Source organism: Podarcis pityusensis (genome assembly GCF_964106645.2).
Source record: "Podarcis pityusensis genome assembly, chromosome: 7".
In the NCBI taxonomy this organism is placed as follows: domain Eukaryota; kingdom Metazoa; phylum Chordata; class Lepidosauria; order Squamata; family Lacertidae; genus Podarcis; species Podarcis pityusensis.
This window is the reverse complement of record NC_138031.1, coordinates 84,688,851-84,713,496: the sequence shown is the minus strand read 5'-3', so window position 1 is coordinate 84,713,496 and position 24,646 is coordinate 84,688,851. Positions and strand designations below refer to the sequence as shown.

At 44.1% G+C, this 24,646-nt stretch overlaps 1 protein-coding gene across 1 annotated transcript in view; it reads left to right on the top strand.

Annotated features, from left to right (window-relative positions):
• RRBP1 (ribosome binding protein 1) overlaps positions 1 to 24,646 on the top strand; it is a 37,002-nt gene that overhangs the window by 6,721 nt on the left and 5,635 nt on the right. The window contains exons 4-17 of the mRNA XM_081014712.1: positions 607 to 729; positions 2,759 to 2,911; positions 4,603 to 4,721; positions 5,937 to 6,090; positions 7,886 to 8,024; positions 11,327 to 11,514; positions 11,717 to 11,754; positions 14,796 to 14,886; positions 15,796 to 15,888; positions 18,762 to 18,854; positions 20,441 to 20,518; positions 22,901 to 22,990; positions 23,779 to 23,871; positions 24,466 to 24,537. Coding sequence (XP_080870838.1) covers positions 607 to 729; positions 2,759 to 2,911; positions 4,603 to 4,721; positions 5,937 to 6,090; positions 7,886 to 8,024; positions 11,327 to 11,514; positions 11,717 to 11,754; positions 14,796 to 14,886; positions 15,796 to 15,888; positions 18,762 to 18,854; positions 20,441 to 20,518; positions 22,901 to 22,990; positions 23,779 to 23,871; positions 24,466 to 24,537 — 1,524 coding nt within the window. The remainder of the gene's footprint in view (positions 1 to 606; positions 730 to 2,758; positions 2,912 to 4,602; positions 4,722 to 5,936; positions 6,091 to 7,885; positions 8,025 to 11,326; positions 11,515 to 11,716; positions 11,755 to 14,795; positions 14,887 to 15,795; positions 15,889 to 18,761; positions 18,855 to 20,440; positions 20,519 to 22,900; positions 22,991 to 23,778; positions 23,872 to 24,465; positions 24,538 to 24,646) is intronic.

Sequence of the window (24,646 nt, the reverse complement as noted above, 5' to 3'; positions counted from 1 at the left end):
GATCTACCTTTCCCTGACCTGGTTACAAAGAGGCTTGTGGTCTCCTCATGTGCAGAGTTTTATGATGGGTGGTGCAGGCACCTGGAATGGAAGGTGAGGGAGATGGACCCTGCTGGGGCTGCCCATTCTTATTGGCTCTCCCACCCACGTTGGACTCAGTGATAGTTGGCATTTTTTAGCCAATCAGAGCACAGGTCATGTAACTAGTTTGAAACTTGCCAGGAGTTGGGAAGATGGTAGTTGCTCCCAGGGCACAGGAAAGGATGATTATCGCTGGTGGAAATTGCCGCTGGATTTCTCCATCTTTCTGCCAGACAGAATCTGTTCTGGTTTTGTGGATTCAGGAGCTGGCTGGAGCACGTGCTTGCCTTGATCAAGCAAAATGGAGGGAGAGAGAGCATGGATTTTCTACGCATCTACTTTTTCTGATGAAAAACAAGGAAAAGAAAATTTGGATAACACTCTGTCCTTCCACTGATTGCCATTATGATACCAAGCCATGGCACTAAGCACTCACTTTTTGGTCTGATAGCTGGCTGGCATACAAGAGAATACTGTGGTAGTTCTGAAGCACTTAATTCAGCATTGAATTGATTCTTGTTGCAGGCAACTCAGAAAGGCGATCCCGTTGCTGTTCTGAAACGACAGCTAGAGGACAGAGAGAAGCAACTTGCAACGGAACAAGAAAATGTAACTGTCGCAAAAGCTAAACTGAGAGAACTCTCCAAGGTAGGTTCTTACACTGGCTTCAGAAGTGGTGCTTCAAATATTCAGAACCTACATTTTGGGCCCCGTTGTCCGGATACAAGCTCCTTATCTGTGTCCAGAGTGTGATTCATATTTTCCTTCCTGCTTATGGAACCTGCTGGCAATGGGAACATTCTCTCATTCTGCTCTCAATCATTTATTTATTTATTATCGTGGCGCTTCACTGTTTGCTGTGAATTACATAGTCTCAACAACAACATTCTGAAGTTGCCCACTTTAGGATGGATTTGCAAATATACATATCAAATCTTGGCAACAGGTTTTCTGCACCAATGGGCTTCCTGCTTCAGTCCATACAAGAGGTGCTTACTGGGTGACCTGGTACAACATACAAAGAAATGTATTGCAGAATGTAATCAGTCATTTTCTCCTGAAGAGCTGTGGTCTGATATTCTTTGGAGCATATTTAGAACAGTCCCAGGGCTCAAGTGAATATTATGAATACTATACGAAAATGCTCAAAATTAGACTGAAAAGTTTGTCATTCGGTGGTGTCAATGCCTTTTCTGACAGAATGTTATCAAATATTACATTGCTTATATTGAAGAAGACACTTTTCACCTCAGGGGCTTTACCTGACACCATCAACCCTTTCTAAGTGACCCTCCAATAACACCTTTTTGCAGACCAGGCCTTTAGAAACTAAAGTGATTAGTAGGAGTCATCTTGTGTTGCTTCAATCTAATCTGTGAAGCTACCCACACTTTGAAGTGGATGCGTAACTTCATTCCAGGTCAACCCTATAACTAGGAGACCTCAACACTTTTTAGTGGTTATAGCATCAGGTAGCTACAAAGTGCAAATGAACCCACTTAAAGTTCAAGGTGTGAGCTGTGTTCTCTGCTACGAGGGGTCGGAAATCTCAGGCTGAGGACCGAAGACGGCTTTGAAGGCCTCTCTGTCCGGCCCTTGGGTCTCTTCCACAAACCCGGCTCTCTCTGCAGGGCACATGAGGTGGTGGGTCTCACAGCAGAGGCTCCAGACAGCTGGAAGGGTTGGCGCTGCTGCGCCCGCCTGTCATAAAGAAACAGTGACTATGATGTGTGAGTTTGTATAGTTTGTGTGTCATAACCTAGGAAATCATGGGAGCATAGTTCAGAATGGCATGCTGCTGGCATCCAAAAGCAAATGGGTTATTAAGGCAGGTTTAAATCTGTGTTTTGGTTAAACTGAGGCCTACTGTAATACTGAGTAATCCCAAGAATCAGCACTGCCTTGAGTTTGTCCTACACTGTATGTTCAAGACCTTGACTCCACATTTTATGCATGTTGTTGAGTCGTTTAGTCGTGTCCGACTCTTCGTGACCCCATGAACCAGAGCACGCCAGGCACTCCTGTCTTCCACTGCCTCCCGCAGTTTGGTCAAACTCATGTTGGTAGCTTCGAGAACACTGTCCAACCCTCTCATCCTCTGTCGTCCCCTTCTTCTTGTGCCCTCCATCTTTCCCAACACCAGGGTCTTTTCCAGGGAGTCTTCTCTTCTCATGAGGTGGCCAAAGTATTGGAGCCTCACCTTCAGGATCTGTCCTTCCAGTGAGCACTCAGGGCTGATTTGCTTAAGAATGGAGAGGTTTGATCTTCTTGCAGTCCATGGGAGTCTCCTCCAGCACCATAATTCAAAAGCATCAATTCTTTGGCAATCAGCCTTCTTTATGGTCCAGCTCTCACTTCCATACATCACTACTGGGAAAACCATAGCTTTAACTATACGGACCTTTGTTGGCAAGGTGATGTCTCTACTTTTTAAGATGCTGTCTAGGTTTGTCATTGCTTTTCTCCCAAGAAGCAGGCGTCTTAATTTCGTGGCTGCTGTCACCATCTGCAGTGATCACGGAGCCCAAGAAATTAAAATCTCTCACTGCCTCCATTTCTTCCCCTGAAGCTCAACATCAAAAAAACGAAGATCATGGCCACTGGTCCCATCAACTCCTGGCAAATAGAAGGGGAAGAAATTTTATGCATACCTCATTATAAATGTCTTCTCTTGAAGGAACTCACAGCTGAGAAGGCAAAAGCCTTAAGTGTTGAGAATAAGTTGAAGGAGCAACTGCAGACACGTGAGCAGGAGGTGACTGCTCTACAAGCCCGGATGCAGGCCAGTTACCAGGATCGTGAGACTGAGACCCAACAGTTGCAAGGAAAGGTGGGATAAGTGACTTAATATAATAATAATAATAATAATAATAATAATAATAATAATAATTTATTATTTGTACCCCGCCCATCTGGCTGGGTTTCCCCAGCCACTCTGGGCGGCTTCCATAGAAACAAAAAATACAGTAAAATATCACAGATTAAAAGCTTCCCTGAACAGGGCTGCCTTAAGATGCCTTCTAAATGTCAGGTAGTTATTTATTGCTTTGACATCTGATGGGAGGGCGTTCCACAGGGCGGGCGCCACTACCGAGAAGGCCCTCTGCCTGGTTCCCTGTAGCTTTGCTTCTCGCAATGAGGGAACCGCCAGAAGGCCCTCGGCGCTGGACCTTATTATTCAACACAGCTTTATTTGTTGTCAAGGATTCCTTTGGAATTCTTTTTCTAGTGGAAGAATGTGAAGAGCAATATTAGAGCTTTGTCCTGTTTGGATCTTCTTCATCCAAAGCACAAATAAACAACTGGCTGTGTGACGAAGCATTCATAGCTACTTTCTCATACACTAGATTTGGCCCCTTTCTTTTTAGCTCAAATATATTCAGTCTACACCAAGGGTAGGGAAGCTTTTCAGATGGGAGGCCACATTACCATGGTGGAAAACTTCTGTGATTGCATTCCGCAATTCGGCAGGGGCAAAGCGCACCCACAAAATCCCCACCCCAAAGCTGTTTCCCATGGAAACTGAGGCATATAGTTAATTCTTAAAAGTTTCACCTTCCGGTTTCTCCGTAGACTTTTAAAAACAAAATTGGTTTAAAAACCTCTCCTTTAATCTATTCCGATAGTTCAAAGGGTGAAAAGAACTCTGTAATGCTATCAGAGGATTGCAAATAATCAGTACCCATCAGAATTGCAAATCCTGCCTTAAAGGTAAAGGTAAAGGGACCCCTAACTGTTAGGTCCAGTCTTGAACAATTCTGGGGTTGCGGCGCTCATCTCACTTTACTGGCCAAGGGAACCGGTGTACAGCTTCTGGGACATGCGGCCAGCATGACTAAGCCGCTTCTGGCGAACCAGAGCAGCGCACGGAAATGGCATTTACCTTCCCACCGGAGCGGTACCTATTTATCTACTTGCACTTTGACGTGCTTTCGAGCTGCTAGGTGGGCAGGAGCAGGGACTGAGCAAAGGGAGCTCACTCCGTTGTGGGGATTCGAACCACTGACCTTCTGATCGGCAAGCCCTAGGCTCTGTGGTTTAGACCACAGCGCCACCCGCATTCCTAAACCCTGCCTTAGAGCTATTCAAAGCCTCACTCTTCAGAATGCAATGGCATATAAAAATTGCATGTATTTGCAACAGAAACCAAGTATTCTTCTCTGCGGAGACATGTTCCCTTTGTGTGGCAGAGGAAGGAGCTACGATTGCACACTTGGAACAGCACCAAAGCCCTTTTCCTTCTCAGCTGCTCCCTGCTGGCTGGGAAGGGACTCAGAGGGCTGCATTAGGCTGTGAAGACATCTGGCCCATGAGCTGGGGTTCTAGTCTACATACCGGTTGACATGCCTGTTGACTCTCAGTTAAAAAACAAAAGAAAAAAACCGTGTAGAGTAAAAAGAGAGGCCTAGAATCTTCATGGTAAAGCTATACACTTTCCATGGTGAATCCTGAGCTGCTGCATCTAGATGTGAATGATAGCAGGGAGCTGTTCTGATGTTGTTCTTCTTCATTGATTTCCAGATTCGAACTCTACAAGAACAATTGGAGAACGGCCCTAACACCCAACTTGCTCGCTTGCAGCAAGAAAATTCCATTCTCAGAGATGCTTTAAACCAGGCCACAAGCCAGACCGAAAGCAAGTAAGATGAACAGCATTTTAGTTAATGTGAAAATGTAATGTAAGAGGAAAGAATTTTATAGCAGTGGGCTGTGCAGACAATAGGTGTGGCTTCAGTGTGAAGTATTTGAGTTAGTTACCGTATTTTTCGCCCTGTAGGACGCACTTTTCCCCCTCCAAAAATGAAGGGGAAATGTGTGTGCGTCCTATGGGGCGAATGCAGGCTTTCGCTGAAGCCTGGAGAGCAAGAGGGGTCAGTGCGCACCGACCCCTCTCACTCTCCAGGCTTCAGGAAGCTATCCGCAAGCCTGGGGAGCCCGCGGGAGTTCCCGCCGGGCTCCGTAGGCTTGCAGATAGCAGCCTGTTCTGGGGGCTGGGGTCGGGGGAAGCTCGGCTTCCCCCGCCCCAGCCCCGCACCTGGGGGGGAAATAATTTTTTTTCTTTATTCCCCCCCCCAAAAAAAACTAGGTGCGCCCTATGGGCCGGTGCGCCCTATAGGGCGAAAAATACAGTAGGTGCTAACACTGAATAATTTCTTTATTGTGTGAATTCTGTTCTGAGAATATTCACTTAGTAGGCAACATCCAGAACAGTTGATCATTGTCATGATAGACAATTTTTTCCCCAACCCACTCCAAAAAGGTAGGGGTTGTTCTCTTTTTCCAGTCTCTTGCTATCACTGATTTTGCAGCAGCGATCAATTTAGTTGTCACCTCTGGATCATTTTTTAAGATGACCGTTTTAAAATAACCAAATATAATAATCTTGGGCATGAAAGGTATATAGCATTTCCCAAATAACCACAGATATTGAATTCCAGAATTGCATTTGAGGACATTCCTTCCAAATATGCATAAAATCTGTTTTAAATAACTGCTTCTCCAACAGTTATCATGCCCTAATATCTATACAGTATTAAATTTAACTTATGTGGAGTATCATTCTCAAATAATATTATAATAGTTCTCCTTCAAATCAGCAGATAACAATTTAGGTGGAACATTTGCCTGTAACCATTTCCATTATTTCTTGTTCCTGTCCCTTATATATGCTTGTGGCAAGAGAAAAAAATAGTGACCTATATTGCTAGGAAAATATGGATGGTGAGGAAACAAGTTGCTGACACATTTTCATTTTTCAAATGTTGCATCTAGGCAGATTTTACAGTTCTTTAAAATCGGAATTGTTTTGAAGCAAGCTTGACCCACACCTTACTGTTTCAACTTTTGCAATTCAGACAAAACGCTGAACTGGCCAAACTGCGTCAGGAATGTAGCAGACTAGGCAAAGAGTTGACTGAAAAGTTGGGCACATTACAGCAGGTGGAAGAACAGAAAAAGGTCTTGGAGACGAAGATTGCTGCCTCTGAAGAGCAAATCCGTCAGCTCCAGGTCAGTAACAGACAGGCACCAATAATTCTGTGCTTAACGGTGAAAAGATTGCTAGAAGTTGAAAGATTTGGGTTCTGTTCCTAGTCATGGCAGATTTGCGTCCCACTGTAAAGGCCCTTCAGATATCCATGGGGCAGGAAATCAGTAGGGTGGCCCCTGCCCCCTGCCATGTATCTTACCATTCAGTTCACATGGTTGCAGGGCTATTATTCATCTATGCACCCTGATGTTGTATGGACTTGTCATATGCAGCTGTTTGACCGATGCACAGTCTGTAATTAAGGAAAATTTGTTACTCAACAGATAATCATTTGGGTTTAAATGGTCCGTTTCATAGACAAATCCTTTTCCCCACATTGGAGGAATGAAAGAATGAGTGAATGAGTGAGTGAGTTGGTTAGTTAGTTAGTATACCATCCTTCATCCGTAGATCTCAAGGTGTTTCACAACAGAAAAATCACAAAATGCATAGGAATTACATTCTGTAGGAAATAGTTTTCCATTTATACATAATACTTCATAGTCATCTTAAGACTGATATGAAACTGTCTCTTATCTATATCAGATGCATCTGGGGCCATTATAAAGGGTCTCATAAGATCTGACCCTTTTGGCACAGCATCTAAGGCAGGCATAGGCCAACTCTGGCCCTCTAGATGTTTGGGACTACAATTCCCATCATCCCTGACCACTGGTCTTGTTAGCTAGGGATGATGGGAATTGTAGTCCCAAACATCTGGAGCGCCGGAGTTGACCTATGCCTGATCTAGGGCACCTTTCCATTCAGGAAATCAGTGGATGGGGTCTTTCATTCAGCAGATCTGTTTAGGGTTCTGGAAGCATGGCACATTGGGGGATAAGAAGACTGTTGTATCCCTCCAGTCCCGGAATTTGTCATACTTTGTGTCAGCTCTGTGGCCAGTGGGCAACAAACAGAAAGCATGATGGGCTTTAGAGACAAGTGGACAGGGGGGATCTGGCCGGGAACTGCTGTTCACTGTTCTGCCATTACAACAACCCCATGCCTGCACATCTCAGGGTGATAAAATGGAATAAGCTCATGAACAACTCTAAGGAAACTGCGTTGGACGCAGATTCATTTATTTATACCTGCTTTCCTGAATGTACCTGCACTGGAAAGCTGCAGCAATTGTTGCTTTCTGGTACTCGTGACAAATAAATATGTGTGCTTCACGTGTGACAAAGTTCCTGAATAGCAGTGATATCCATGGAGTCATCTGTGAAGCTGTCTTCATGACTGTGTGCATGCTTGAATGAATGAATGAATCTTTATTTGCGTCGGCCATAGCAATAAAACAACAATACGATATACAAAGCATTGAAATAAAAGGTCAATTATATAAAATACATCTTAGGGTTTTGAATCAATAGTCAAACAGTGGATGTTATTCTAATTGCCCCAGCTAAACACTGGCAACCTAAAAACCTGCTCATCTTGATCTGTACTGCATGCTTTGGGAATTGTCACAGCAATAATCAGGGCTATCCCAGGATGTTTTGCCACCAAAGGCAAAATGGAAAGCACCCTTGCCTCCTCCTCTGGCAGCGGGTGGTGGGCCTTGGTGTGCAGTGGATGAGGAGGCAGCCAACAGGTGCAAGAGTCAGTGAGGAGGGTACTCCATGGAGGTTGGATCTGCTGCCCCGAGGCAACTGCCTCACTGTACCTCATATGCACAGTGCCCTGTTATGACATGCTAGAAGCCACGTGGCTTTCAAAAAGTCACCCTGTGCTTTTGTCTCCCATCTTAATTTTGATCCCACCTCCTTCATGCAGATATCCCAAAAAGAAAAGGAGGCGCCACTGCAGAAAAGCTTGGAAGAGATGGGCGAAGAACTCTCCAAATCCCACGCCAGCTATCAGAGCTTGCAGAAAGAGCTGGGAAAGGCAAAAGAGCAGCAGTCCAGTCTTGCTGGTGAGATCGCATTGTAGGGAGGATGTCACAAAATCCTCCGTCTGGCACACACCCCTCTAAAATAAGTCCCCCCCCCACTATAATGACCCCCCAACTATTAGCTAGTACAGTCATACCTCGGGTTTCAGACGCTTCAGGTTGCGTGTTTTCGGGATAAAGACACGCCAAAACCCGGAAGTACCGGAATGGATTACTTCTGGGTTTCAACGCTCGCGCATGCGCAGAATCGCAACCCATGCGTGTGCAGATGCGGCGCAGTGGGTTGCAGACGCTGCGGGTTGCGGACGTGCCTCCAGCATGGATCATGTTCGCAACCCAAGCATCCACTATAGTAAATTTGTTTGGGGTCATGGTGCTTCTGTGAATGGTGGTTGCCCAGTTCCAGGCTCTGATACATAATCCTGATTTTTAACATCCATTTCAGTTGACTTCTAGCTTGAATTGGGACAAAAACAGCTTGGCACCATCCTCTGGCGGCTCCAGCTCTATCTGGCAAGCAGATTCCAGATGTTGGTGCTAAGGACTGTTCCTTGGCTTTGTGACATTTATGCTATACAGTTCTTACAAACAACAGCAACAACTTTTCCTCCATCATGTTCAACATCTACAGGTAGGTAGGTAACCTGTGGCCCTCCAGATGTTGTTGGGTTGCGACTCTCCTCCTCCCCGATTCTTGGCCACTCTGCCTGGGGGTGATGGGAGTTGCAATCCACCAGTATCTGCACCTCAAAAAGAAGATGAGATGCCTGGACATGGTTCAGAAAAGGGGAACCAAAATGATCCAAGGACTGAAACAACTCCCCAGTAAGTAAAGGTTGGGAGCTTTCAGTTTTGAAAAGAAAAGTCACATAAGGGAGAGACATGACTGTTGTCGTTTAGTCGTGTCCGACTCTTCGTGACCCCATGGACCAGAGCATGCCAGGCACTTCTGTCTTCCACTGCCTCCCGCAATTTGGTCAAACTCATGTTGGTAGCTTCGAGAACACTGTCCAACCATCTCCTCCTCTGTCGTCCCCTTCTCCTTGTGCCCTCCATCTTTCCCAACATCAGGGTCTTTTCCAGGGAGTCTTCTCTTCTCATGAGCTGGCCAAAGTCTTGGAGCCTCAGCTTCAGGATCTGTCCTTCCAGTGAGCACTCAGGGCTGATATCCTTAAGAATGGAGAGATTTGATCTTCTTGCAGTCCATGGGACTCTCAAGAGTCTCCTCCAGCACCAAGAGAGACATGATACCTGCGTACAATATTATTAGAGAGAGTGGATCGAGAACAGTTCTCTCTCTTTCTCTCATAACACCTGGGACCACCTAATGAGGCTGAATAGTGGGAGATTCAGGACAAGAAAAAAGAAATGACTTCTTCACACAGCACATAGCTAAAACTGTGGAATTTGCATCAACACAGCACAATGATGCCCCCCCCCCCAAACCTGGACAGCTTTAAAAGGGGATTATTCATGGAGCATGAGGCTATCAAGGACTACTAGTCTTGATGGCTGTATACCACCTCTGGTGTCAGAGGCAGTAACCCTCTGATCATCAGCTGAGAGGGATGCTGTTGTGCTTATGGGCTTCCTATAGGCATTTAGTTAGCCACTGAAGAAAAGGATAATTATTAGATTGGCCTTGGCTGTCATCCAGCAGGCTTCTTTTAATGTTTGGTCACAGTTAAATAAATGTGGCTGCCGGTGCCACCATCTCATCTAATTTGGCCCGAATTCTGAAAGAAAATGGACTAGGGCAGGAACCCCCAAACTCAGCCCTCCAGATGCTTTGGGACTACACTTCCCATCATCCCTGACCACTGGCCCTTTTAGCTAGGGATGATGGAAGCTGTAGTCCCAAAACGTCTGGAGGGCTGGGTTTGGGGTTGCCTGGACTTCCAGAGGCAAAGCCAAGAATGTATATGGAATACTGAAATTGCACCCACCTTTATTCCCAGTGCTGTTTATACAAGCAGGGCTTATTTTTATCTTTTATTTATTCCACCAAGCTGCATGCGCAGCACAATGTTACTACATTTCAGAAAAGCTTTGTTTCCAAACTGTTAATGATTTTTGTATGGTGTAATGAGATGTCTGGATCAACCTAGTTCTATCCCATGCTGGTTTCTCTCTTGTCCCGTTTGTGGGTGGAATTTTTAAGGGGAATCTTCTAAGAAAACTGTCAAGCTTTTTACTCTGTCTCTCTCACACACACACTTATTACACACCCTTTACGTGGTCGTCCCAAGGCTGCCTCTTTCTGTAACATTTTACAGCTGCTCGAAGCAGCTAATACCTCCTCCACACAGTAAGTAAATACCGTATTTTTTGCTCTATAAGACTCACTTTTTCCCTCCTAAAAAGTAAGGGGAAATGTGTGTGCGTCTTATGGAGCGAATGCAGGCTGCGCAGCTATCCCAGAAGCCAGAACAGCAAGATGCATTGCTGCTTTCACTGCGCAGCGATCCCTCTTGCTGTTCTGGCTTCTGAGATTCAGAATATTTTGTTTCTTGTTTTCCTCCTCCAAAAACTAGGTGCGTCTTGTGGTCTGGTGCGTCATATAGTGCGAAAAATACAGTAAATAATCTGCACATCCAGTTTGGTGGAATACATGGAGGGCCGTAATCTTGTCCCATTCAATGTCCTTGTAAGACCACTAGGGATGTTGAGCTGGGTGCAGGGAAGCTATCGGCATAAATTCATGGGGGCAGCCATCTGTTTCTTCGTACAATTTCCCGAGAGTGGCTACATTTTATGACACATTCAAGGAGGTTTTTTTGTTTTTGTTTTACCGTGTGCCCATTATTTATTAACTTATATAATGCTCATTTACCAAGATGGCTTCTAAAAGGTTTACAAGTACAGTGGTACCTCGGGTTAAGAACTTAATTCGTTCTGGAGGTCCATTCTTAACCTGAAACTGTTCTTAACCTGAAGCACCACTTTAGCTAATGGGGCCTCCTGCTGCCACTGTGCCGCCAGAGCACGATTTCCGTTCTCATCCTGAAGCAAAGTTCTTAACCCAAGGTACTATTTCTGGGTTAGGGGAGTCTGTAACCTGAAGCGTCTGTAACCTGAAGCATCTGTAACCCGTGGTACCACTGTATATTAGCTGCTCCGAGTAGTGGCTGCCCTGGGACTACCTCGTAAGCCACAGATCCATTGCTTAATTCGCACATCTGTGTTCTGATCTGTTCTTTGGCCCTGAGGAGGATGGCCTGGGTAGATTGACTCCAAAAGATGCATCCCTGTGATGTAAGCAAGAGGAATGATGGGTGTAGCCTGAATTGCATGACCACGAGTGTTTTATCCACCTTTAACAGAACTTCAGTCTAAACTGCTGCACTCTGAAATGATGGTGAAGAGTAAGGCAGAAGAACTAAACAGTTTACAGATTAAGTTGTCGGAAGCCACTTCCAAGAATGCAGAGCTTGCAGAGAGGATTCAATCGACCGAAGCCCTCCTAGAGGCAGGACAAATGAGAGAAGCGGAGAAAAACAAAGATGTTCAGGTCAGAGTCTTGCAATGTCCTTCCCTGCTAGCTTCTGCTTCCGATAACTTTTCTTCTTTTTCAGGGGTTGCCACTCCTTATGGCACACTACTAAAGCATCATGGCATTATTACTTACCGTGCCGCTTCCTATGTTTTTAGATACAATGACTGCTTTGAAGACAGTAATGTAATTTCATTTCCTTCTCCCCCTGTATATTCAGGAAGCAAACCAAACAGACGCCAGCCAAGTGCAGTTAAGGTAAGGCTGGTAGAATACTGTGTTTTTGACACTGATCATTAAATAGTTGGTGATCATTTAGAAAAGAACACTGTGATTTAAAATAGCATGCCAAGACTATTATATCTTTTATTTATAGACAGTGCTTTTTTTTCTTAAAAAAATGTTTAGGGGTTCTCTCATTTTCCTACTCATATTGAAATACTGCCCCTCAATGAGGCCAAACTTAGATTCACAAAATGTTTAGGGGTATGCGTACCCCTGCGTCCCCCCAGAAAAAAGCACTGTTTATAGAGCTACTAGTGCGGCAGATAAGGAGGATTTTGTCCCTGAAATATATCTTTATTTCAGCAAGGATTTCAACAAGGTCCCTCACAAAGTTCTTGTTGACAGGCTGGGAAAATGTGGGCTAATAAGTGATGTTACTTCTGAGTGGATTTGTAACTGGTTGATGTACTATATCCAAATAATGCTAATTAATGTCTCCTCATCAACCTGCACAGGCCTGATAAGTAGAGTACTGCAGTGATCTGCCCTGAGTGCAGTGTTGCTCAACATCTTAAAACACACACACACACAATTGCAGGAAGGGAATGATCATCAGATGACACCAATCTAGGAGGAGGAGATAATACCTTAGACAGAAACAGGATTAGAAATGTACTTGACAGGATGAAGAACGGAGATGAGAGCAGAATGTTACATTTAGGTTTGAAAGATCAGATTCAAAAATGGGATGTGTGGGATGCCTGGCTTGACAGCAGTGTTAGGTCAAGGGAACTATAAAAAACTATAAAAGTATAAAAAGGAGAATTCCCTAGATGCCAAGATCCAGGTTTGGGGCGTGTACTCTTTGGTGAGAGAACCCCAGCAGAGATTTAAAATCACAAAATATGCAGCAAAGTAAAGCATGGAAATATAGGCTATTGGTCCTTCAAAATATGTCCTTGTGAGTTCCAAAACTTCCCTCTTCCCCCAGCATAGGAAAAGACCACTTATCTTGCAAGTTAAAAATTTGTTTACTTACAAATTCTTCAACGGTTCATGAGCTTTTCCATACAGCACCCAGAAAAAAGTTGCTCAGGCAGCAAAACTTGGCTTAGTTTTAGTGGTGAAAGTCCCTAAATTATTGGTATAGGAATTCAAGAGTGGCTTATAAGAGCCATGCGGTCTGAGCTGCAGCTTTGCGGTCTTAGCTGCAACTACAAGCTCAGACCTCCTCACAGGCGTGATTGCCCAGCACCTCCCAAGGTGAGCTAAGCCCAGCAGGATAGTTTACTCTGTTGTTGTTGCTCGTTTCATTTCTAGAATCCTTTGTATTTTAAAGAAAAAAACTCAAAGCAGTTTACAACCAACATCATAAAAAAGAATCCAGAATAAAACAGAAGTACAGAAGAACGTCAACTATAAAGTATATTCAAAGCAACATAATTAGCAGGAAGCTAAAACAGGGGTCGGCAGCCTAAGGCCCATGGGCCGGTAGCAGCCCACAAGGCTTATCTAACCGGCCCATGCCGACCCCTGCCGCCATCCCCCGCCGCTGCTCACCCGCTCTTACTGGTGCGGTGCAGCGCGGGGACTGACGGTGCCTGTGTGGATGCGCATGGGCGCTCCTCCGACCCAAATGTGTGCCGGAAATAGAATGTGCGGGATGGAGAAGCGCCCGTGCGCATGTGCATACGCTGTTTCTGGCGCACTTCCGGGATGGAGGAGCGCCAGAAATAGCGTGTGCTCACGGACACGCTCCAGCCCATCCTCCGACGGACGGAGCATCGACCGGCCCATCCTCGGATAAGGTTGCCGACCTCTGAGCTAAAATATTACCGTATTTTTCGCTCTATAGGATGTACTTTTTCCCCTCCAAAAATTGAGGGTAAATGTGTGTGCGTCCTATGGAGCGAATGCAGGCTCCTTGGCTTCAGCGATAGCAACGCTAAGCCTCCGAAGCGCAGAGGGAGAGCTCCCTCTGCACTCCGGAGGCTACGCGTTGCTTTTGCTGAAGCCTGGAGAGCGAGAGGCGTCGGTGCACCCTATGGAGCGAAAAATACGGTATCTTCAAGATTTCAAAATAAAACATTACTAAAGGAAGTCAAATATAAAATGAGCATTTAAAACAGCATAGATAGCAAGGAAATAAAATATTGTTGCAAGCGTAGAACATCGCTGCTGCTGCTGTTGCTGCCAATCCTGCCAATGGTGGTTCATGGCAGATGGCAGCTGTGGAAGCTTAGGCTCAGTGACCTGGGTCTGCTCTAAGAGACAGCCAAGATGGTCTCTGGCCTCTTCAGCAGCCTCAACTTTTGCAGTTGGAGCAGATCTTCCTGAACTCACAGCCAAGGTGGCTTCTGGCCTGTCAGCAGCATCAGCTGTTGCTCTTAACACCTTCATACGTTGATTAGACTAACAATGGCTAAACCAACCTGTGTGTTGCAATAAAGAAATCACACCCTATCCTACCATGCCTTTCATTCCAAAAATTGCTAAATGGCTACCATTGATGCTCAAATTGGCTCATTCTTTGCTTTCCTTGTTTTATCTGTGGTGTTCAGCTATGGGTGGTGTTCAGCTAAGTTTTACTCAGAGTGAGTAGATCCACTGAAATTAATTTCAGTGAGTCTACTGTGAATAAAACTTAGTTGAACACCACCCTTTGTTATTTAATGTAGGGTTGCCAGTTTCCATAATTTAATTAATCATTCTTTTGAGGAAGGAATCCCACCATATTAACATATATTTAAAGGTTATCCTCTGGGGGAGTGCTGTGCAGTGGACCCTCGGCTTACGTTACCCTTGGGTAACATAAACTTCGGGTTGAGAAAGTGGCAAACCTGGAAGTATTTTTCCAGGTTTTGCCACTCGCACATGCGCAGAAGCACTCTACGTGCTGCGCGGATGCACGGAAGCGGTCCTCTGGTTGCGAATTCCTCGGGATTCAGCTGGACCTCCGGAACGGTACAGAGGTACCACTGTATCTTCAAAATAATAAATAATTGTGTGTGTGTAAAACTGTATATTGTGGAATATTACAGATAATTAATCTGTAAATCTTCTTTCTGCTTTAGATTCCAAGGCGTATCCACACAGGTCACCACATTAGAGAATGAAGTTTCTGAACTGAAAAATACAGTTGAACAGCTGAAAATAAAAAACAATGTGAGTTAAGCCGACTGTATTATTTCCCTAATATAACGAGGACTTTGGGCTGGTTTTATGAGAGCTGTCCTCCATTTTGGGCACCTGCAGATTTGTATCTATGAAGATTGCTTATATAATGAAAGCCAGGAAATAATTAGAAAGAATTAAGAAGGGAGCATAGTGAAGGTATCTTAGCCTTCAAAGCAAGTATGAGATAGGAAACTGAAAGAATACACTTAACCTGAAAGGCACTGCAGGGTTCCAATTGGTGTATGTTGGTATGTTTTTTTTAAAGAGCCAACTGTATCAAATACATGAAATGGATTGACAAGGAGCTGGAGGCAGGGGTATGGGTGGGTGTCCGTCCATGTGCAGATGTATTTTTCCATGGGTCTGCAGGCACAAATACGGAACTGGCGTAAATTTGTAATTAGAATATTTTAACAAGGCAATATCTTAAAAATAAAGAAACACAGAAGAAACCATTTGGGAGATAAGCAAGTAAAGGAGAATATATGTAAAAGACGATAAAGAAGAAAAGTAGTTCTCAAGAGAAAGAGATACAGTGGACGCTCGGGTTGCGAACGTGATCCGTGCGGGATGCACATTTGCAACCCTCTGCACATGCGCGGGTTGCGCTTCAGCGCTTCTGCGCATGCGCGACTGCTGAAACCCGGAAGTAACCCGTTCCAGTACTTCCGGGTTTCGGCGGTCCGTAACCCGAAAAAACGCAACCTGAAGCGTCTGTAACCCGAGGTATGACTGTATTTGATTTAAGTTGCAGCAACATAAATCACATTAAAGATTCCAGCAGTTTTGAAAACGAACTTGAGTTTCCTAATGGGGATGGTTGAATTGCTGTCCTTAAAGTTTTGTGGCAGCCTTCCTACAAATAAACAGTTTGTTTCTGGTGTTTGTTTCCAACAGGAGCTGCAAGAGAAGAATTTAGAAGCCATGGAAGCCCTGGCTTCTGTGGAAAAGGCATGTGAAGAAAAGCTGCTGTCTTCAACTAAGGCAAAGGTTAGCTTTCCTGTAAACCAGGGGTCAGCAAACTTACCGCGCCTTGGGCCGGAGTCTCCAGCGCTGAACGCGTGATGAGCTGGAGGGCGGGGGAGCATGTGCCCATACGCATGCCCATACACGTGCGCACACGCTATTTTCGGCGCACTTCCGGGTCAGAGGAGCACCAGAAATAGCTTGTGCGCATGTGCACGGGCCTCCTCCGACCCGGATGTGCACTGGAAATAATGCTTGCGCATGCGCAAATAATGCTTGCACATGTGCACAAGCTATTTCTGATGCTCCTCCGACCCAGAAGTGGGCGGTGGGGGTTCCCGCGGGCCGGATAAACGAGTCCCTCGCGCCTTATCCGGCCCGCGGGCCTTAGTTTGGGGACCCTTGCTGTAAACTCTGCAGTATTTTGTACCATACAGTGACATCATATATGAGCCACACAGCTTCACCAGGACTGGACTAGATTTGGCAGGCTCTGGTGCAGGAGGAGGAAGAGGAAGGAACCAGGAAAAGAGTGGGAACCTGAGTTGCAGGAGAGGAGGTCTCCCCTTCCCACCTTTATGTCTGTTCTTTGGGAAAGGGCCCATGGTTGCTGGCTCTCCCCTAAGACTTTCCTGTGAAACGCCTTATTAAAGACTAGGGAAGGCTTTGATCAGCCAGTGGTGGAATTTGAGCAGATGACCACAACTGAACAAGAGCCCAAACTGGAGGGTGCAGTCTTGCCCCCTAAAACTAGACACCTGTTTGTGAATGGAAGCAGACTCCCCAGTCTTCGAGGAGCACACATTTTCAATCTTGACATTACCACAAGTCTTGTGAGCGTAAACCACCTCGTCTTTAAAAGAGGGTTGGGGAAACTTGTTGGGACAACTTCATTGCTTCTGCCCAGTTCTAAACCCCTTACGCTGCCCCAGAACTTCTGTATTGTGACTCCTGAGCACCAGGTCTGCTTTCCAGCTTGTACTTGAATATGGTTGCAGAAGTAAAGACTTCTTTCTTACTTCCAAGTAAGAGTATCTGTCTATATGCAGGGGTAGGCAACCTAAGGCCCACTCGCCTTCTAAATCTAGCCCATGGACGGTCCGGGAATCAGCGTGTTTTTACATGAGTAGAATGTGTGCTTTTATTTAAAATGCATCTCTGGATTATTTGTAGGGCATAGGAATTCGTTCATTCCTCCCCCCCCCCCCCCAAAAAATATATAATCCAGCCCACCACATGGTCTGCGGGACGCGGACCGGCCCATGGCTGAAAAAGGTTGCTGACCCCTGGTCTATATGTGTTGTATGGGAGCCTCATCACTCTCCACACCCCTGTTTCTGGTGCTGGAAAGAGTGGGAAGGCAAGAGATGAGCTGGAACCCATTCTTGCCCCTTATCTATCCCCCAGAGGAGGGGGAAAGTTGGCCACCCAACCAATTGAAGTGGAAGAACCACAGTGCAGAGCAACATGAAGCCTCTTAAAGGGTACCTGCACATTTTGCTTCATAGCTTTTTTTTCCTGGAAGAGCTGGAGACTTAAAAAAAAAAAATTCAAGCTCACTCTCTGACTTCTGATTGGGGCTGCTAATGAAGGCCTTCATGGACCCCATGGGGCAGAAGAAAATATCCCCATGTACTGTTCAAAATTGGTTCATAGACAGGAAAGAAAAGATCATGACCTGGATATATGAAGAACTCTCCTTTTCTAACTAGACAAAACACACTCCATGTGTGTTGCTCTTAATACCCTTCCAGGCTAAACAAGAAAATGATGATGATGATGATGATAATAATAATTTATTATTTATATCCTGCCCATCTGGCTGGATTTCCCCAGCCACTCTGGGCGGCTCCCAACCAGATATTAAAAACACAATATAGCATTAAACATTAAAAACATCCCTAAAGCAAGGTGGTTTTCAGACCAACCATCTTGAGTTGGCTGAGGGTCTGCATTCTTCTGTTTTAGGAGTAGCTGGGTAACCCAAGGGCATAAGTAATCCCTCGGTGCCCCCTTTTTCATATCAGTAGGTGGTGGCCACTGGTCCTACAAACACATATGCCTTGGGTAGCCTGTTATTTTTTGTTGACTTAAGAAAGAATATGGAGAAACAAAACTTGGAATGTGGGGACAAATTGGAGGCAAACCTATGCTCTCTGGCAACAGAGTGGGCATTCAACAGAGAAGTACAGTCAGTCCTGTCTCCGTGGAGAATGAACCTGTTTGGCATACATGCCTGCCACATTCACTCTTTAGGTGTACATTTAAGGTTGTTTGACTGTGGACAGTGTTAGAGTTGCTGCGACAGAATCGCTGATCCCTATAGAGTAGAAAAGAATTTGCTCTCCATCACAAGAATGAGTTTCAAAGCTTTACTGAAAACAATCTTTAAAAAGTTACAAAGAAATATTACAAAAATACAAAGGAACATATTGCTGTTTAACAAGTTAGCAATGTGGTCCTGTCTTCCTTTTAGTCCTTAATACTGTTTAATAAACTGCTGGCTCCATTGCTGACAAAGAAGCTGACCTTCTCAGTTTTCACCTTCCTGCTTTCAGAGATCTGCAGCTTGGGGTACTGGGATGAGTCATCATTTAACCCAAAGACTGAAACAGAAAACTCTTAACCTTTTCTGCCGCATTTGCCAGAGTGAAACATCTTGCTTAGTGCAGACTTCCCTACTTTGCAAATGCAAACTTTTACCTAAGATTTTTCAAACTTCAATGCATATAAATATTACATTTTATACATATTAAACTTATATCTTTAACAGACAGGCTCGTAGACTGACACACATCCGCTCAAGAGATACTCAAAGATGTCTTAAGATTCCTGTTAATCAAGAGAAAGGTGTAAAGTCATTTTCAGTTTCTGAAAGTCCTTCTTTGTTCTTCCAGGAAGCATTGGAGCAACAGCTTGGATTAATTCAGGGACAAACAATGAAGGTTCTCTTGTCCCTCTTCCCACAGATCCAGTTAGGTGATCAGCAGGTAAGCAGCAATTGTTGCTTAATGCTCTCCAGACCTAAAATGCATTGTGATTAAGGCAGTTTCAAATGGAAATAACATTAAAAAAATAAATAAAGGGAAAGATGCACAGCAAAATAATGCTATGCACGCATGTTTCTGGGTTCAGTCCTCTGTACTTCCAGTAACAAATGCTTCTGGCAGTGGGGCATCAAGGGTTGCTGCCAGTCCAGGGGCGCCATGGTTCAATGGACAGCTTCATCACTTAATTTGTTGTTGTTTAGTCATCTTAGTCGTGTTCAATTCTCCGTGACCCCATGAACCAGAGCATGCCTTGGAAACTCATTTTCTTCTCAAAGCTTCTCCTTTTTTATGTCCATGGAGTTTTCTTGGCAAAATACTGGAGTGGTTTGCCAGTTCCTTCTCCAGGTGGATCACATTTAGTCTAAACTCTCAGCTATGACCTGTGCGTCTTGGATGGCCTTGCACGGCATAGCTCATAGCTTCTCTGAGTTATTCAAGCCCCTTCGCCACGACAAGGCAGTGATCCATGAAGGGGCATCACTTACACAGGAAAGCGAAATTAAGACAGTGAGCTACCTAATGGCTGTGAGTAAATGGAGTCGTACTGGCACATCTTTTAATGCAAACTATACTAGCAACACGGGACGCGGGTGGCGCTGTGGGTTAAACCACAGCCGATCAGAAGGTCGGCGGTTCGAATCCCCACGACGGGATGAGCTCCCATTGCTCGGTCCCTGCTCCTGCCAACCTAGCAGTTCGAAAGCACGTCAAAGTGTAAGTAGATAAATAGGTACCGCTCTGGCGGGAAGGTAAACGGCGTTTCCGTGTGCTGCTCTGGTTTGCTGGCCACATGACCCGGAAGCTGTACGTCGGCTCTCTCGGCCAATAAAGCGAGATGAGCGCCGCAATCCCAGAGTCTTCTGAGACTGGACCTAATGGTCAGGGGTCCTTTACCTTTATACTAGCAACACAGTTTATGCTAAGGACCCAAGTCCAATGGGAAGCCCTTTCTGCGAAGCTCCTTTAAGTCTTATTAGCAAATGTGTTCCTGAAAGGAAAGTTTTGTTGGTTAAAATCATTCCCCGCAAGAAAGTGGTGAGGAACGACTGTACATTAGAGATATTTTTTAAAATATTAAGGGTTTTATAAATGGTGTAAATAAATAAATTAAAAAATGGTATCCCAAACCCAGGACAGTTGATTTCTGTGCTTTTGGCTGCTGGGTCACTGGTTTTTATTGGACTGGGATGTTAAAGTCTTAAGCTGGTTGAGGAGAGAAGGAGTGTTTGAAGGCAGCAGACAATGTTAAAAAGGGATCCATAAGGGGAGATTAAGAGAAGGTAAGGAAGAAGAAATTGAGACAGAGTGATTTAGACAAGTACAAGCTCTTAAATATGGACAGACTGTTGAAAGTATGAGCTGGAAGGGAATATAATACTCAGCAATGTTTATGCACTTCATAAGCCCAGAGTGGCTGGGGAGGCCCAGCCAGATGGGTGGGGTATAAGTAATAAATTATTTTTATTTATTATTATTATTATTATTATTATTATTATTATTATTATTATTATTTGTTTCCTTCTCAGGCGTATGGTGAATGGTTGCAACAGTTTAAAGAAAAGGCTTTGGAAACGCTTCAGTCGCAGGGTGCAAGAACAGAACCTGTAGGTATAATCTGCAAATACCTTCACATGAAAAGTGTTGTACAACACAGTAACAAATATCGTGGGTGGACCATACTAATAAGGCCTCATTTGGAGAACTTGACATTGAGCCACACAATAGCGGCGGAGGTTTTCTTTGTTGAATAGCAGCTGAACGGGCAGCAATAGCAACGTCCCTCCTATGGAAGGGAGGCAATTTTTATTGGGAATCCAGTGCAGTAGGAAACCCATGAACCCCAACTGGGCCTGTCTGTGGCTAGTACAATTGTACCTTAGATCCTGAACGCCCTGGAACTTGGACATTTTGGCTCCTGGATGCCGCTAACCTGGAAGTGATTGTTCTGGCTTGCTTGCAAATGTTCTTTTGGAACCCATACGTCCGACGGGGCTTCCGCAGCTTCTGATTAGCTACAAGACCTTCCTGCAGCCAATCAGAAGCTGCAATTTGGTTTTCGAACGTTTTGGAGGTCGAACGGTCTTTCAGAAACAAACAGAAAATCACACAAACCAGACCCATTGGATACAATCACACACATTGTAACATATTGTGTAGTTTGGTTATTTGTCTAGTGGCAGATACCCATGTTTGAGGAAGGCTAATAACTTGGTGTTAAATAAAACATTTGTTTATATATATAATTTTTATTGGTTTTTACACGTTTTCCAAACGTAACTTCCCATTTTAAACAACATAACGAACCTTTGGCTATCACAGCCTACGACTTCCATCAAACTCAACTGATGGTTTTCTAACTTCCTTTCTAATTTTGCATTTTATTATTATAATTATTGCTATAAAGTCCAAATCCTAAATAAACTCCTTCTTAGTCCTCTTTCGCAATAATTCATATCGTTCTCCTTACAAAACTTCTTGTAACCCTACAAGCGATGCCAATTGATTACAATTGTCTTTCAAATATATCATGAATTTCTTCCAGTCCTTCAGGAAAGTCTGGTCTTGCTGGTTCCGAATTTTCCCAGTTAATTTCGCCAACTCGGCATAATCCATCAATTTCATATGCCACTCTTCTTTTGTTGGTAATTCTTCCAGCTTCCATCGTTGGGCTAACAGTATCCTTGCTGCAGTTGTTGCATATAAAAACAATTTTTATCACACTTATGAATCTCTGTACGTACAATACCAAGTAAAAGGGCTTTTAGGCTGTTTTTTTAACAAATGTATATTTCAACATTTTAAAAATCTCATTATAAAACATTTCCCAGAAGTTCTTCACTTTCTTAAATTCCGACCACATATGGTAAAAAGTACCTTCTTTTTCCTTACATTTCCAACATTTATTATTTGTTTCATACATTTTAGCTAATTTCACTGTTTAATTTGTTTCATACATTTTAGCTAATTTCACTGGTGTTATATACCATCTGTTCATCTTTTTCATTATATTTTCCTTTAAAGCACTGCAGGCAGTAAAATTTATTCCCTCTCTCCATAATTTCCCCCATTCTTCTAACTGTATATTATGACCAATATCTTTAGCCCAATGTTAAATAAAATATTTGGGCTCACCCCTCCTGCAGCTCTTAGTCAAAATACCTTCCAAAGCCCTGGAAGCTTCCTCCTCCCATATTCTGCTTCTCCCCACCCCAGTGTGCACACAACAGTTTGAAAGCCTTGAATCTCCTTAATGTAACAGGTCTAAGTAAGCAAAACGTGTTGCATGGGCACATATTTTGCTTAAAAGAGGATGGCAAATCCTAAATCACAGTCTAGAGGAGAAAACAAACAGTATCCAAATCTACATTTTATTTTCCCCAGATGTAAAGTGGGTCAAGCCGATTTAAAATGGCACCAGGGGAGGATTTTGAGTCCTGGGCGTGGGAGGGTTTCTCACTCACTTTTTATAATAAAAAAGCACCCTCCCTCAAGCTGGAGAAGACCACCAGCGATCACGATGAGTTGTAGCCAGTATAGCTCTAAGTGAAGATTTTGTCAGCACACGGATTTCTGCTTGTACAACATTCCCCTCTGTCCTGCCCACATGCACCCCCTCAATCGGTTGTTCGGGTTTTCCTCAACCCTATGGAGCAGATTTGAGGAGATTTGCAGCATGTACAGGCAGATTAAAGGGGAGGAAGGTCCCATTGCAGAAGGGGAAATCCTTGCATGGATGGGATGAATTAGTTCCATATTGGCCAAGTCTAGCAAGTAGTTTTGCCTTTCAGTATTTACTTGTGTATTCTCTGAAATTATTATATAAATGCATTTGTGTAGTATATCATACCCAGTCTGATTTTGGCATGCTGAATTTTGTGGCATTTTTAGGGTTGGGGTTGATGGACTTTTTGGCTGCTTTCAACTCTGTTATTGAATCTACTCAGTGCAGTTTCCTCTAAAAGCTTGTCTCTGAAATGTGTTTTTAGGAGATGACACTTCCGTTAAGAGAAGCAAATGAGGCAATGAGTGCCCTGCAAGCAGAATGTGATCAGTATAGGACCATTCTTGCAGAGACTGTAAGTGAAATTGTTTATACCAGATGGACATATTACATTGAGTCCAGTTGACTGGGTACTGCTCAGAAAAGTTGTTTTCCCGTAAGGGCCATTGTTTCATTTCTTTGCTTGTCCTGGGTGTTATGTACTGAAGTTCTCACCCTGGGCCAGCAGGAGGATACTGTAGATAGTTCAGGTCCACATATGCAAATAAGGGATCGAAAGTGACATTCAGTGATTGGATAGTTACAGAAAGTGGTTACTGTTGCGTTGTAGTGGAGCTCTATATAAGCAGGCTGGCTGAACCCTTCACTTCAGTTCTGTTCTGGCCTGTGAATAAACAAGAGCTGTATGAAGAATCGCTGTGTTGTCTGATATGTTCACCCACAACTTAACACTGGGATAGATGCCACTTTTGGACATTCTACTCTATAAGAGACCTGTTCTGCTCCAGAGGAAGAACTGAGGGGAGAGAGATTTTCTGCAGGCAATGGCTTTTCCACCTGTCTTGCCCTACCCTCCAGCCCCAGGAGCCTTTCCCAGACTATGACTCTGAAAACAGCAGAAACAACCTGGAAGAAAGGAGTTCAGGGATAGTTTTCTCGGAACAACGGATGTGGTTAATTATTCTGTGTTTAACAGTTTTTAAGTTGTTAGTTTTTCCAAGTTCTGGAACTGAGCAGTCTCTTGCTCAAGATTTGCAGAGCTAGTGGCAAGAGGACCAACTCATCTAATGAGGAGAATGAACTTCAAATGTAAAGTCCTTTCTATTCTCAGTTGTGTTTTCATGCTTTGTTTCTCAAAACTAGGAAAGGATGCTCAAAGACTTGCAGAAGAGCGTGGAGGAGGAGGAGCAGGTGTGGAAAGCGAAGCTGGTTGCATCTGAAGAAGCACTTCAGAAGGTACTTGCCGAAGGGGAGTGTGTGTATTCGCGTGCCTGCTTTAGAGTTGTTACCGAAACCACTTTCTCCTTGTGACCAGTATGAGCACTTCACTGTGCAAGGAAGGTGTTTGATCAGGTCAACCATCACTTTCCACTGTGCAGCGCAGAGGAGATGGTGAAATATCTCATTGGTTTACCCCTCTGCCAACGATATTATTCCATGTCCAAAAATTAGGCACGTCCCCTCAGGCGGTTTAGATAACGGAGGTGAACGTGTGTAGCTTTTTCAGTTATGTGTTAAGGAAGAACTGCCTGAGATCTATGGGTGAAGAACAGTATAAAATTTAATTAATTAATAATGATGATGATGATGATGATGATGATGATAATAATAATAATAATACACAGCTGGAAATTCTCTACCTGCAACTTCACTTTCAGCCGATAGCCCTTAGGTGTTTTGTCTTGTTTTCCTTGAGCCCAAGGCATGTAAGCAGAACTCTAGATGGCATATCTGTGCCAAGATATCTCTCAAGTGAAAATATTAACGGTAAATGCTATACACTAATGCTCTAATTTCTGGTCCCTTGGGTGTGGGATATGCTTCATTTAGTCCCAGGACCAAATGAAATCTCTTGAAGACGATGTGGAGAAGTTAAAGATGGAACTTCAGAATACAGACAAGGTATGGAAGCATTCCAAGACTCCAGAAGGAAAGTACATGAAAAATTGGAAAATGGGGCATTTTACCTCTTTCCTTTAGACTGTGGGACATGAAATTGGCTAACGCGGAG